Genomic DNA, 13,206 nt, shown 5'->3' on the forward strand with positions numbered 1-13,206 from the left:
GGGGGAAGGGGGCAACTCACTTTGCCTTGAGACACATGAGGAGGGTGAAGGTTTCCAAGCTGAAATACCCCCGGTCGACGAAATCTCCAAGAAAGACAAAACGCGTCTGGACCGACTGCACGCCAGAGTCAGCCGGGGGGGCGGAGTGCGTGGTTTCCTCCTGGACCTCGGCAGCGGCGGTATCGTCGCCGTTGCCATCTGCACGTGTCCGCACACTCTTCACCTTGCCCTTCAGCTTCGGGTTCGTGATCTCTGTCGGCGGCTCAATGTCGTCGGACGTGATGACTGTCGTGCTGGTCATGGGCGCCTGGACGTTCGACTCGCCGGGCATGCCGCCGGCCACGCGGAACAGCTCGAGCAGGTCGTAGAACTGGCCGTGGATGTCGCCGCATATTGTGACGGGCGTGACGACGGGTTGGATGTTGGACTCCTCCATCAAAACCTCCTTGACCATCTCGCAGAGCTGCTTCATGACGTGCTCGGGCAGGTAGTGGCATTGTTTGGCCTCCTCGAGCCACTCGTCCAGCCCGGCGCCTGGCCGGAGGTTTGCCGGACCCGGTTTTGGTACACTGGTCATGGCGCTCGTGTTGGTGCTGGCTCACTGGAGCAGAAGCGCTATCTTTGGCGCCCGTTGGTTGTTGGCCTGGCGGTAGCGGTGTGAACGGGGGTCGCGAATTGCGTGATGAATGGGGGTGGCTCGGGAGCTGATCGAGGGGTTGGTGGAGTTGTCCTGGTCCGGCGCCTGGGAACTAGTTAATTAACAGAGTGCGGTCGGCGGATGGACCAACGATTCCGTACTTCGTATCGTACCAGGCCGGAACGGAGGCTCGGGTAAGGAAAGTTCGAAAGTCTCAACGGGCCCCGTTGACGTTTGATGTTAGGAGTTTGATGTTAGGTTCCCGCCCTCTCTGAACCACGTTACGCTACATATCAAGTACGGAGTACCAGCGCTTGGGCGGACCCCTCTATTCGCCGGCGGAGCTTTGATAAGACCGCCCCACAACCTTATCACCTTTCTTCAATGCTCGTCCAGCGAACTGCAGTACGGAGTACCCTGTGCTAGGTAGAGAAGGACTGCGCGTCAACCTTTGAGACCTTTTTGGCTGAACCTCCTACTACTTTCCCGCCAAAACGGCCTGCTCGGCGACGCAGGATCCAGGAAGCTGGGTCTCTTACAGCGCTCGAATTTTCTCAACGTATTTGAAACGTCCCATCGATTGGGCCACCAAGAAGAGCCAGAGACCCCGAGCCGAGCGGAATCTAAATGGTCATGAGCACCCCTCAGCTGTTGGCCAGGAAAACGAATGGCGGTGCAACAGATGGTCAGTCCTCCAACGATGCGCCAAAAGCTCCCAAGGCCAAGGCGCCGCCCCAGGGCGAGAAGGTAGTCGTTAGGCGTCTACCGCCAGGGATGACCGAGGACGAGTTTGTCACCATCTTGGGCGATGAATGGAAAGTTGGAGGGCCCAAGGTCGACTGGTTCTCATACTGGCCCGGAAAGGTGTCGCACCAGTCAGTATCCCACCCCGCGATCTGCAATTTTTCATTTCCTTTTTTTTGTTTCTTTCTGCAGGCACTGATCATCTTTCCGAATAGTCCCTCGAAACCCTCACGGCCATCGCGCGCATACCTCCATGTCATCAGAAGGGACGACTTGACGGCGCTGCTGCAGAGAGTACAAACGGCAACGTGGGAAGATGCGAAGGAGACATACAACGACCCAGCCCTGGTTTCTCTCCCCACCGTCGAGTTTGCTGCCTACAAGAAGATCCCCGGCGACAAGAAGCGCGTTGATGGGCGACAAGGCACAATCGACCAAGACCCGGAGTTTATGGCATTTCTCGAGGCCCTGGCCAACCCCGATGCGCCAAAAGAGGTTCAGGAAGTTGAGCCACCTGCCGAGGATCCCGCCAAGGCGGAGAAGACCATGACAACACCCTTGGTCGAATATCTCAAGGAGAAGAAGGCGGCTAGGGCCAAAGAGGCGGCTGCGGCCAAGAGCGCGAAGCATGCCCGCCAGGACTCCCAGGGTGCTAAAGGCAAGAATGCCGCCCCAGCACCGGAGGAGTCCAAGAAGAGGTCTCGGGAAAGCAGAAGCGAAAGAGAGAAGGCATCGGAAAAGGCATCAGACAAGGCATCGGAACGGCCAAGGGAATCGGTCAAAATTTTCACCAAGAAGGCCGCTGCCGCTGTGGAAGCGGCCGCCGAGGCCGCCAAAACCGTTGCGGCTCAGACAAGGTCGGCTGCTTCTTCAACATCCAACCCACAACCTGGAGGACAAGACGCGCCACCTAAGAATCGGAAAGCAGGCGTAGCAGCTGCTGCACTCATTCTTCAGCGCGATCTCGGTCTGAGCCCGAAAAATGCGCATCGCAAAGCCCGCCAAGAAGCGGCCAAAGAAGCAGCAAAGGAAGGGGCCAAAGAAGCTGCGAAGGCGGAATCAGAGGCGAAAGTCACTACCAAGGAGAATCCAAAGCCAGCCGCACCGGCCACCTCTGAAACCGCGGCTCCCGCTGCTCCCGCTGCTCCCACTGAACCGCCGGCATCGACTACTCCCGCCAAGACCCAACAGCCCGCGTCTGGGAAGTCGCGGAATAGGAAACGCGGCGCTGGCGAAGACAATTCAAAGACTAAAGGAGAAGCGAATGGCGGAAAAACTACCGACACGCCAGCCACGGCATCAGCAAAGCCGCCCGTCACGGTATTAAAGAAGAAAGACTCGCAGCGGAGTCAGTCCCCGCAAGCCCAGACGACGGCGGCCTCAACGGGGCAGCCGTCCAAGGCCGGCCAGTCAGCGCAAGCAACAAGCCAAACGGCTCCCTCGTCGACCAAGCCTGCATCCCAGAAACAGAGCGGCGGTTCCAAGAAGGCGAATGCCCCTGCCACACCCAGCCCGGGCGCGACCCGCGCGTTCGTCAAGCACGCCAACCATTCTCAGGGCGTCACCGAGGCCGTGCTGAGGGATGTCATGCAGACGTTTGGTACCGTGACCAACATAGAGATCGAGCGCAAGAAGGGGTTTGCGTATGTCGACTTTGCCGACCACAGCGGCCTCGCCAAGGCCATGGCCGCCAGCCCGGTGACGGTGGCGCAAGCCACGGTGCAGGTCCTCGAACGCAAGGAGATGGCCAAGAAGGGCTCAGGCTCAGGCTCGGGCTCGGGCTCGGGCTCGGGCGCGGGTTCGGCTCAGGGGAAGAATGCCGCCGCCGCGGCGACCGCGTCTCCGGCAGCAACGCCGGCTCCGGGCGCGGCCAAGACCCCGACCCCGGCGTCCGCCGAGCAGAACTCGGGCGCCCGGGCGCCGGAGAAGGCTGGCGAGCAGCAGCCGAGCAAGCGCGGTGGGAGAAGACGCGGCGGGAGGGGAAGAGGGGACAAGGAAGCAAAGGAGGCCAAGGATTCGTCCAAGGACGGCGGCGGCGGTGCCAAGAAGGCCGGCGACGGCGGAAGAGGAGGAGGAGGAGGAGGAGGAGGAGGAGGAGGAGCTGGCTCTGCGGCGCCTGCAGCATCTACGTGAGGGAGAGTGGTGGCGGTGGTTGTCATGCAGTCATCGTCGGTACTCTACTGTCCATGCAAGATTTTGATGAGCTTCGGAGGGCTTAGGGAGCCCGGTTTGGGCCACACACGGCGTCGTCGGAACCAAAGGGTTCTGTGGTTGCTGAAGCTAGCTAGAGTAATCGATTCGCGCTGATACCCTCCTCCTCCCCTTCCCCGCCATCATGTGGTCCCGTACACCCCCCCCCCCCCCCCGCAGGGGCGCCGCGGGGCGACCTTTGGTCCTTAACCATACGGTGTGTAGTGTACCTTGACTCTGCGGCAATCGAGTAGTTATGATGATATTGGGAGAGGGTTGCGAACCGGATCCGAGCAGCAGTTCTTGAGTGGGGGGTTCTCAACTGGGTGCTCTCCGCTGGTTCTCTGTCGATTGATGGGGCCCCTCTTCCATAACCTCTCTTCCGTGATGGAGGCATGCGGTTTGCAGAAAAGTGAGCTTTGTCGTATTTAGTTGGCATGCTCGTTGATCGAGCATTCTTCTACTCCAGTAGAGTAGCCCGACATCCCGTCATGTTGGCGATAATGTGATGTGTCGCCACGGCTTGCCACGACACGATACTGAAGCGGATGATTGTAGAAGATGCTCCTGTTGTTGGGGGGTGGGGGTTATATTCAAGACGCAACTTCCCTTTATGGTGTGAGTCAGAGTTGGTTCCGGGTCATTCTCCCCCCGGCTTTGGTCAGAATCCTCCGTAGATATTTTGATTTCATGGGCGATGAGTTTAGTTTTGTGGCGCTCGAAGGGGACTACGCCTTCTGCGGGTGATTGGAGGCCCAGGTCCGTTCAGATCGCCGCGCTTTTGGAGACTGTTCGGCGAACCAAGAGGGACAGTGATCATTCTTGTTCCTATGTCAGTTCCAACTGCAGAACCTTCGTGATTTCAGGATCTCTCTTCATGTTTGGCTTTCGACCCGGACTAGCCCAGCCTACTTTTAGTCTTTGCCGATGTTTGGTTATGGCTGTCGGGAGTTTTCCAGGTAGCTAGGTTCTTGATAGCAATGAAGAGTATGACAATTTGCGAGATGACGGCTCGATCTCGGCTTACCCAACTTCTGTTTGGTGCGATGATGAGTTTTGCATGTACGTGGTGACGACCACGATAATAATATGGCCACACACTAGTGCAAGACTGTTGCACCTGAGAGTATGGCTTGAAGGGATATTCCTAATCACCAAACGGACGCAACGTAGTAACTGAGAACAGTGCCTTGTTTTCGACTCCTGCGAGTGCTGCGTCTATTTGAACCCTACATCATTCCCTCATCCCCATTCAACCCGATGTCAACGGCCTGATACAAGAATCAACAACCCATCAACTGTCATACAGAAAGTAGCCGTTGCCGTGGGGACAAGAACAACAAGACAGTCTATCTAAAAGCTCTATCCGTGCAGCCCAGACAAAAAAAAAGCCCAAGATTTCGTGTTCCAAAAACCCTTGCGAGTGTGGTTTCCATCCATGCCCAGACCATGATGTTGAACCGCTTTCCTTTCCATTCCGTTCCCTTTTCTCTACCCAAAAGAAGGGTGAAAAGAGAGAGGAACATGCATGCCCAAAAGCAACGTAAATTGTGGTTGATACAAACACGATGAAACAACAACGGGGGTATATGGGGGAAAGGGACAAAGAAAGGGAAAAAGAATCAGGGAAGATGTGGCCCAGCGGAGAAAACAACATGTGATCAAGAGGGTCGAAAATGAAACAAGTGATGTCCCAAGCAGGTGGGATCGCCCGTTGTGGAAACGGCGCGAAACCCACTCTGGCGGGTGCTGATGGAGCCCGCTGTGTGGGGCCTCCCGAGGTGCGGGAACCAGAGTCGACTCCACCGTCTCCGGATGTGGAGCAGTGCGGATTGCGGACCGCTCTCCTAGTGTAGCGTGTAGCTTAGCCCTGCCCAGCCTAGCCGGGATAAGAGACCCACAGAGCTCGAGGTGTCGGGGGCAGCTTCGTAAGCTGTGGCTGAGAGAGTAAGCCAGGCGTGTAAGATTGCGGCGCAGAGTCAAGCAGGGTTCCTGGTCGGATTGGGCTGCATTGCCGAAATAGGGGGACGGGCTGAAGATTCCACGGGGTAATTTTTTTCCTTTTTTTTTGTGTGTGGGCTCTTGCGTTCGCGTGCGACGGGGAATTATGCGACGTGGGATTGGGTTCCGGATGAGGTGTGGGGCTCCGTTGGGCAGCGATGAGAATCGAAAAAAAAAAAAAAAAAAAGCGGCCCGATTTGGAAGCAGCCCGGAAAATGGCGCGAATTGGCGGGATCGTCCCACGCTCTGCGGAGCAGCCCATCGCAGCAGGGCTGCAGAAGGACACTGTGCTTTCTGCGCAGGTACCGCCAATGGGCGATCTTGGTGTCAAGAATGCAAGACCGGGACCACCCGGACGCATGAGGCTTGCCGTCGCACTTGTCGCGCGTGCTGGGGTGTCGCTGGAGCATCACCGAGGGTGCCGTGTGGGTCGGGAGAGCGGGTGGACGAAGGCAGCATCCTCGTCGTCCGCCGCGCCGTAAGCGTATTCGTCGGCAACGTAGACTTTGGGGTGGAGGGACCGCGGAGTGGCCGCTGTGAAGGGCTCGCGTATGCTACCGTAGGCGGGAGCAGGCGCCGAATAGACGGTCGGCGCGCTGGAAGCCGTGTATGCCGTGTATTGCCGTGGTGCCGGAGCTGCGACCGGGACTTGTGGCCTCGGCGCACCGTGGCCGAGCGGCTCGATGTAGTTCTCGTGTCGGCTACGCTGGCTCTTGGCGGTCGTGCTACTCTTCGCGTCGCTGTCCTCGGCGCGCGTGTCGAAGCGCTTGCGCAGACGTTCCGTCTCTTCCTGCAACGCCCTCTCCCTCTCCCTCTCCCTCTCTTTCTCCTTCTCCTTGCGCCTCTCGCGTTCGCGCTCCTTGTCGCGCTCCTTGTCTCTCTCCTTCTCGCGCTCACGTTCCCGCTCGCGCCCCCTCTCCTTTTCTGACTTCTCGGATGGGTCCTTGCGGCGCTTGCTGGGGCTGCGGCGCAGCTTCTTCTCGTCGGACGACTCGGACGCGGTAGCGCTGGAGCTCGAGGGTGATGAGCCGCCGCTGCTCTTGCGGTTGGTCTTTTTCAGCTCCTTGATCGTCTCCTGAAGCTGGGCGTTCTGCTCGGCGAGCTCCTTGTTGGTTTTTGCGAGGGTTTCCTTGGCCTGGTTGGCGATCTCAAGCTCGTTGGTTAATGCGCGCAGCCGTGCCTTGGTTTGCTCCAAGTCGTTGCGCATCTCCTTGCTCCTCTCCTCGAGCTCCTCGGCGCGCGCCCGCCATTTTTCGCTCTCCTCGCGCGCCGTGTCGAGCGCCTGCCGGATGCTGTAGAGGCCGTGATCCTCGAAGCCGGGCACCAGATAGTCGGCGTCGGGGTTGGAAGCCCGGCTCTCGCAGTCGCTAAAGCCCGAGTCGCTCCGCTGGTGGTCGTAGTGACCGCTGGGTGACGGCCTCCGGAATTTGACGCTCCTGCTCATGTCGGCAGAGCGCTGGTGATGCGCGAGGCTAGGTCTGGATGTAGGCTAAAGCAGCAACAAAAGATGTGCTGTGTGCTGATTTGACCGTGCGTGTGAGGAGCGCGCTGCACCGGTGCCCGACTGGCCGGGAGGGTATATAAGTGAGGGAAAAAAAAAAAAAAAAGTTGTGTGGGCTGGGGCCAAGGGGTAAATTCGGGCTGCAGCCGGGAATGACAAGGAGGGGAACGGAACGGAGGGAGCAAGGCTGGGGGGTGATGCGAGCGAGAGGTGAGTGGTTCCGGGTTGGGCGTCAATCCTATAAATATGGGTATACTAGTAAGAGAAACAAGGTCTGTATCACCCTTGGGCAGAGAACAGATCTCGCTTGAATTGCGCAAAACCGGTGCGCCCGAAAATGCGGGAAGAAATGGAGGGAAGGGAATGAAGAACACAAAGAAGCAGCATCACTAGGCAGACCGCACACCACGAGCCCTTTATTGAGCCCCGACTGAGGAGGTTGCGGCTGCTGCCTTCGCAGCAATGCGGGAAGGCGATGCAGAGAGGGCGGTTGCTAAAAGACACGGAGAGGAGGGGTGTCGAGGTATCAAAGATTCGGAAGCCCTTCCCACACGCTGGTTCGCTCTTTCGGGAGCAGTTTTTGGAGTCATACCACCAAGTCCCTCGAGTCCACCCTGGCCACAAGGCTCACCGTGAACAAGGACTGGACTGCGGCAGTGCGCCTGGGTGTCCCGCAAGGCATCCTCCACAAGTTGGGGTTTGCTCGGGCAGTGGCCCCACCAACTGAGTTGGTGCCAAGCTTCCGTCTGGGATGCCTCTGTTCCACCGAAAATTTTTTGATTTCTGCCGCGAGAAGAAATATGGGCAAGGTCTCGGCAGCGGCTTGGCGGTGGTCGCAGGACAACTTTGTCCACCCTTTCCCGCTGAACCCGGGTCGGTGGAGGGGACACAGAAATCGTGTTTACGTCCACAGACTATGCGCGCTTCGGCGATGAACTCAGGAAAAAGCTCAGGGTTGTTGCCAGGTGCGCTCTTGGAAGATTTGGATGGAGGGCAACACGAATTGGGTGTAGTCGCTGGCCCACTTGCACGAATCAGCGTGGCCCGAATTGCTCACCTGGCGTTTGCTTGCGGCCGCTCGAAGGTGAGTCACTGCCCTCTCATGCATCTCTCCGGAGAATGATCGCTGTCGGCGAGAATACGTACTGTCCCTAGTGTACATTACATACCTACCCATGCCAGGCCCGACTTCTTCGCAACCCTGGCATCTCGAGCGAGCAAAAGAGCATTGGAACTCGCGCTGGACCGAAGCGTTTCATCGGTCCGCTCCCGTCCTTCAAATGGTGGGCCCAACCCTGTCCTTGCCTCTCAAGAAGGCTCTTGCATAGGACGCGCTGTCTGGAGGAGCCCAGGTGACGTCGTTTCAAGATGATCTTCGCTGGGGAACAAACCACCTTTTTTGCAGTTGTGTCCTTCCATGCCCTGCTCCCCCCTCCCCCCCCCACGGGGCTCCCCCACCGCGCAAGTCTGGCGGTTCGCGCCCTCTCAGCACCCCAAAAATAGGACCATCTGGCCCTGGTCTGTCGTCAAAGTTGTTCGCACACTAGCTCTCGGTTTCTGGCAAGTTCTTGCGGCTTCGATCACCCAGCCATGCTTCAAGAGCGGACAAAGGGGCCGCTGCTGCCTTGTGATGCGCTCTATCTGCTACGTCTTCAAGGTGGGGAAGGCAGAATGAGGTGCATCGAGGTCATGCCCTTCACGCATACAGGCAACAAGACTACATCGAGATACTGCAAGACGGACGGGCGGGTCCAGCCCTACCACACAACCATCGTCAACTTCTCTCCACCGGCCAGTCGAACCCAATGTTCTCGCCGAGAAACCTGAAGCATGCGACGGACGTGTGCGCATGCACCGCGGGCCGGTGGGGTTGCCGCCGCGGATCCACCAATGCAGACCTCGATACATCCGCAAAGGACAGCTTTGTTAGACCGGTCGAGTCACGAGAGCCGGCCAATCGAGTGAAAGGGACAAGGGGACCAAAGGTCACCTACCTCTGGAGAGCTGCCGTCGTAGGAAATCATGGAGGGTGCGACTCAGCCAGGCAGCACCCCGGAGACAGTGGGGCATCTGCAAGCTCGTTACTGTGCACACACCGTGACACGGATGGGCATTTGCGTCGGTGTGGAGGGTGGAGGGGCAAGCCAGTCCATGGCGACAGGAAGCCGAAAGTCGAATCCGCTCCGGCGCATTCCCTCGGGGATTCGGCATGGGCGTGGTGGTGTGCACTTCGGTAATGCGGTACACGTCTGCAGAGCTTTGCACGATTACCTATTAAGTGGACAATGGTATTGTCGGATAACGTAGGAAGGGAACAATAATCATGTCGAAAATGGCCCGGGGCGTCGGCAGCCGGTCCGGTTGTTCGGTTGATAAACGCGAGAACTTCCGTCGGTTTTGACTGTCGTTCGTACACCAACAATGCTGCTCTAGGAGATCGCGGGGGAGGGGCAGGGAGTGGACAGAGGGGTGTCGTGCAGTCTCTTGGCGCGTTGAAACCGGAGTGGTACGTACCTCCCCTGTTAGAACCAGGTGAAATCCGTAGTGCGCTCTGCATCTGGACGGATTAGCCTGTCCACAGACTGCGCAGCTGCGCATTCGGTTCGCAGCATCAGTGCCGCGTCCCTGACAACCTAAGGTACTTCCGTCATGGCCAATGGAGAGAATTTGCAGATGCCGCGGAGGGCAGTCCGGGCCACGCTCACGGCGTATGTCGTCATACCGTCCACGGCCGAGATCGGCCAGAGACGGTCTGCAGAGAGTTCGAAGACCTCGCGGCATAGTGCCATGCCGTGCATCCTCGCCGGTTGCTCAAATGCTGACCTGGGACAGCTCAAGGTGCAAGGGTCTTCAACAATACTCCACTGATGCAGTGCAAACCGGCCAGCGAACTACACTATGTATGTACAGTACATACTCCGTCGTGTTCCGCGGACTTCGCATCTTGGTCTCTGCCTGCCTTGCCCGTCTACCCTGACACCGGACGTCGAGAGAGATCGGCAGGCTTGATCGGTTTTGTTTACGGCAGTTCTGAACCCTCTGGCCTGAATTGGCTAACTGACGATCAATGCAGGGCCCTTGTGCCAGGCTGGCTAGACAATGCGCGTATGTACAGTACATACATACATACATACCTCCGTACACCTCCTCCAGGATAAATAATCCTAGTGCGATACATGCCCCATAACTAACGCAAATCAGAAAAGTGGCCAAGAAGTCTAGATACAACCAACCCAATACAAATTTCTATAATATAAAAGTATCAATACCTAGTCTTGCCCCCCTGGTTTTTAATTACCTTTGTAAGCCGTCAGGGCATTGAGTGTGCTAGGCACTGAAGACACTTAGGGGGTACTGCCTCCCACGCCTCCAGAACAGCCAGTCAAAGCCCTATAAGACATAGCGATTGAACATCGTAGCGATGTTCAAGCTAATCCTTCATCCAGTGCTATACATTCTCAATAGGGCTCAAATCTAGGCTTCGAGCTAGCCACTATAGGACCTGGATTCCTATACTCGAATACTGGCTAAACTCGGCTCCTAACCTAGGGATTTTATCTGTAAGTACCTTTGTATAGAAAATTATTAGGAGAGTGACATGGTGTGATGATTGTGTAAGTGGCTTGCAAAAAGGTGAAGAAAAGTGGGGCATGTATCGCACTAGGATTATTTATCCTGGAGGAGGTGTAGTTACAGGAGGGAGCCAGGGCGAACGGTGGGGCAAATTCCTTCCCAAGCCTGCGGCCCAACGGGACCGCAAGCCTGCCCCGCCTTGATCCATAATAGGAAACCTGCGAAGCTCACTTACACGACAAAGCTAGGACCGAGTCCAAGCCAATAAGCCCGCAGAGAAGAATGAAGAGCCGCAATGGGGGTTTGGGAAGAGGAATGAGGCGTTGTCATCGACCGACATTCATTGCAATTCCGCCCGCTACACAGCAAGCACAAGCAGCGAGATACGAGAGACAAGCACACAACGCACATACAAACACACACGTACTATCTGAGTATGGATGTGTGGGAGCATCCTCGTCCGTAGAGAATTGTCACTCTTCTATCCACCCCGGATTTGGTGGGTCGTTTTTTCGTTTTGCCCTCCCGAGCTCATTTCTGGTTTCACACACTATGTGTAGAGCAACGCAGCCTACGCAATCTTACATCCCAAAAAAATCAGCCTTCGATGCGCCCCGTTTGCTACTGCGCGCATGCAAACAAAAAACAAAAAAAAAAATTAGTGGAGCACCGATGTTCGGCTCCAAACATATTGCACAAGTTGCCTGCCCTTTGTCAGGGCCGAGGGCACACAGCATGTCTTGCACTTGGCTTTGCTCCTCGCAGTGCCGGGGTGACACGAGGATTCTGCACGACCGAGCGCGCAGCCGGTCGTGCAATCGCATCAGACAAGTCGCTCAGCCATGGCTGACCGAAAATTCGGGGTGGCATACTGGCATACCTTACACGACAGGCTCCTCTGTTGCGAAGGAGAAGAAACGACCTGGACGGTCGTGTCGTCCGCACTTGAAGGAGACAGAGACACAAGAGATGGGATGTGTGACTCGATGATGATTATTATTACCATGTTTTGTTTCTCGTCTCCTGTGTGCTTCTCTCTTCTGATCAAGGCCTTGAAACGCCTCCTTCGAGAGGGGCATCTTGCCGTAATGTCTGTATTGCTCAGACTAATGATCCGTCCTCTTCGTTGCCGTTGACGGACCGTGGAACGCCGCCTGATGTGGGCTAACGTAATAAAAAAAAAACATGCTTTGGTGGCCTCGAAACCGAGATTCCCAAAAGAAGAAAAGACCCCCCCCCCCAAACTGCTCCAAGAACCGGCTTTATAAAGACAACTCCAAGTAAATAGTATGTAATATCGCTGTACCACAACCGTACAAGCATTCGCCGACGCTGTAAACCCCAGACTCCTAGACCCAAACCCGGTTCCGTGACGTTCGCAAAGACCAAACCCGGAATGTGGAAAAGAACATGTATTGATACAAGCGCCCTTGAGGCGTAGAACTCAAAAGAGGGGGAAAGGGAGGACGGAAAAGAGAGCGAATCAGTAGTTTTGCCGACGGCGGAGGCGGTCCTCGAGGTCGAGGTCGATGCCGAGCTTGAGCGAGGCGTTCTCCTGCTCGAGGCGAGTCTTGGCCTCCTCGACGAGGGTGATGTTCTGGCGGACGATGTCGACGCGGCGCTGGGCGTCCCTCTCGCGACGCCTGATGTCCTCGTAGGCCTGGTTGAGTTCGTCGTAGAGCGCGCGCCATTTGGCGGTCTTGGCCTTGGCGTCGCTCAGCTTGGCCTTGAGCTCGTCGACCTCGACCTCGAGCTTGGCCATCTTCTTGCGCAGCTTGGTGTCCTTGTGGCCGGCGGCCCCGTCGTTGACGTCGGACGACGCGTAGCCGCCGGCCCGGCGCAGCTCCCGGTTCTCCTGCCTCAGCTCGGCGTTCTCGCGGCGGAGCTGGTCGATCCAGGCCTGCGCCGACTCGAGCTCGCGCAGCTCGATGCGGAGGTACTGGTTCTCGCGCAGCAGCTGATCGTAGGCCTCGCGGCCGACCACACGATCGCGGCCCTGGGCCATCTGGGTGTCGTCGAAGAGGCCGTGTACGCGGTCGGCGCTGCGGCTTCGGCCTGATCGACTGCTTTGGCTGTGTCCGCGGGTTCGCCGCGCCTCTGCTGCCCGGATCTCGTCCTCGAAGTAGACTCGGCGGGAGCGGGCAGTAGTCATGTGGAGACGCGGATACGGAGAAGCCGGGCTAGTGGCGTTGATGTGTTGGTGGGTTGGTTGGGGAGCTGAGGGTTGATCGTGGTGATGTCTTGGGCGGTAGGAGTTCGGTGGTTGCGTTGGAGCAGTTGTAGGATGTGAGAAGGGAGGCATGGAGAAGACGACATGACCGGGGGAGGAGGGGGGGTTAAGTGGGATATTTAAGCTGTAGATATGGACGTTGATGATGGAGTACGGAACATGGGAGGCCTGGTAAGGCTGAGTGGGGAGGCCTATGGGGGAGAGGACATGGTACCCCTGAGCATCGTACTTCATACACTCCTGTGTATGTATGTGTGTATGCAAGCGATTCTGCGTCCGTTTTTTTTTTTTTTTTTTTTTTTTTTTTTTTTTTTTTTTTTTTTTTTTTTT

At 57.1% G+C, this 13,206-nt stretch overlaps 4 protein-coding genes across 4 annotated transcripts in view; 1 reads left to right on the plus strand and 3 right to left on the minus strand.

The window, feature by feature from the left end:
* Positions 1–577, minus strand: part of P884DRAFT_206458 (Metallo-dependent phosphatase-like protein) — a gene marked incomplete at both ends in the record, with an annotated part of 1,484 nt that extends 907 nt beyond the window's left edge. Inside the window, one exon of the mRNA XM_069438717.1 lies at positions 21–577. Within this exon, the coding sequence (XP_069295477.1) occupies positions 21–577 (557 nt within the window). The remainder of the gene's footprint in view (positions 1–20) is intronic.
* A 487-nt stretch (positions 578–1,064) lies between these two features.
* P884DRAFT_247890 (Smg-4/UPF3 family-domain-containing protein) lies at positions 1,065–3,514 on the plus strand (the record flags this gene model as incomplete). The annotated part of the gene is made up of 3 exons (XM_069440523.1): positions 1,065–1,512; positions 1,597–3,399; positions 3,448–3,514. The coding sequence occupies exons 1-3, from the start codon at positions 1,265–1,267 to the stop codon at positions 3,512–3,514; spliced, it is 2,118 nt and encodes a 705-aa protein (XP_069295478.1). The 5' UTR covers positions 1,065–1,264.
* A 2,467-nt stretch (positions 3,515–5,981) lies between these two features.
* P884DRAFT_301690 (uncharacterized protein) lies at positions 5,982–7,016 on the minus strand (the record flags this gene model as incomplete). The annotated part of the gene is made up of 1 exon (XM_069444877.1): positions 5,982–7,016. The coding sequence occupies one exon, from the start codon at positions 7,014–7,016 to the stop codon at positions 5,982–5,984; it is 1,035 nt and encodes a 344-aa protein (XP_069295479.1).
* A 4,877-nt stretch (positions 7,017–11,893) lies between these two features.
* P884DRAFT_293718 (uncharacterized protein) lies at positions 11,894–12,932 on the minus strand. The gene has a single exon (XM_069444236.1). It carries the CDS (start codon positions 12,796–12,798, stop codon positions 12,130–12,132), a length of 669 nt encoding a protein of 222 aa, XP_069295480.1. The 5' UTR covers positions 12,799–12,932; the 3' UTR covers positions 11,894–12,129.
* Between the last annotated feature and the right edge of the window lie 274 nt (positions 12,933–13,206).

This window comes from Thermothelomyces heterothallicus (assembly GCF_042370625.1).
Source record: "Thermothelomyces heterothallicus CBS 202.75 unplaced genomic scaffold P884_scaffold_21, whole genome shotgun sequence".
Classification (NCBI taxonomy): domain Eukaryota; kingdom Fungi; phylum Ascomycota; class Sordariomycetes; order Sordariales; family Chaetomiaceae; genus Thermothelomyces; species Thermothelomyces heterothallicus.

Bases quoted from the DNA above. Each gene is read 5' to 3' on its own strand.
- P884DRAFT_293718 (XM_069444236.1), bottom strand. From the start codon at position 12,798: ATGACTACTGCCCGCTCCCGCCGAGTCTACTTCGAGGACGAGATCCGG.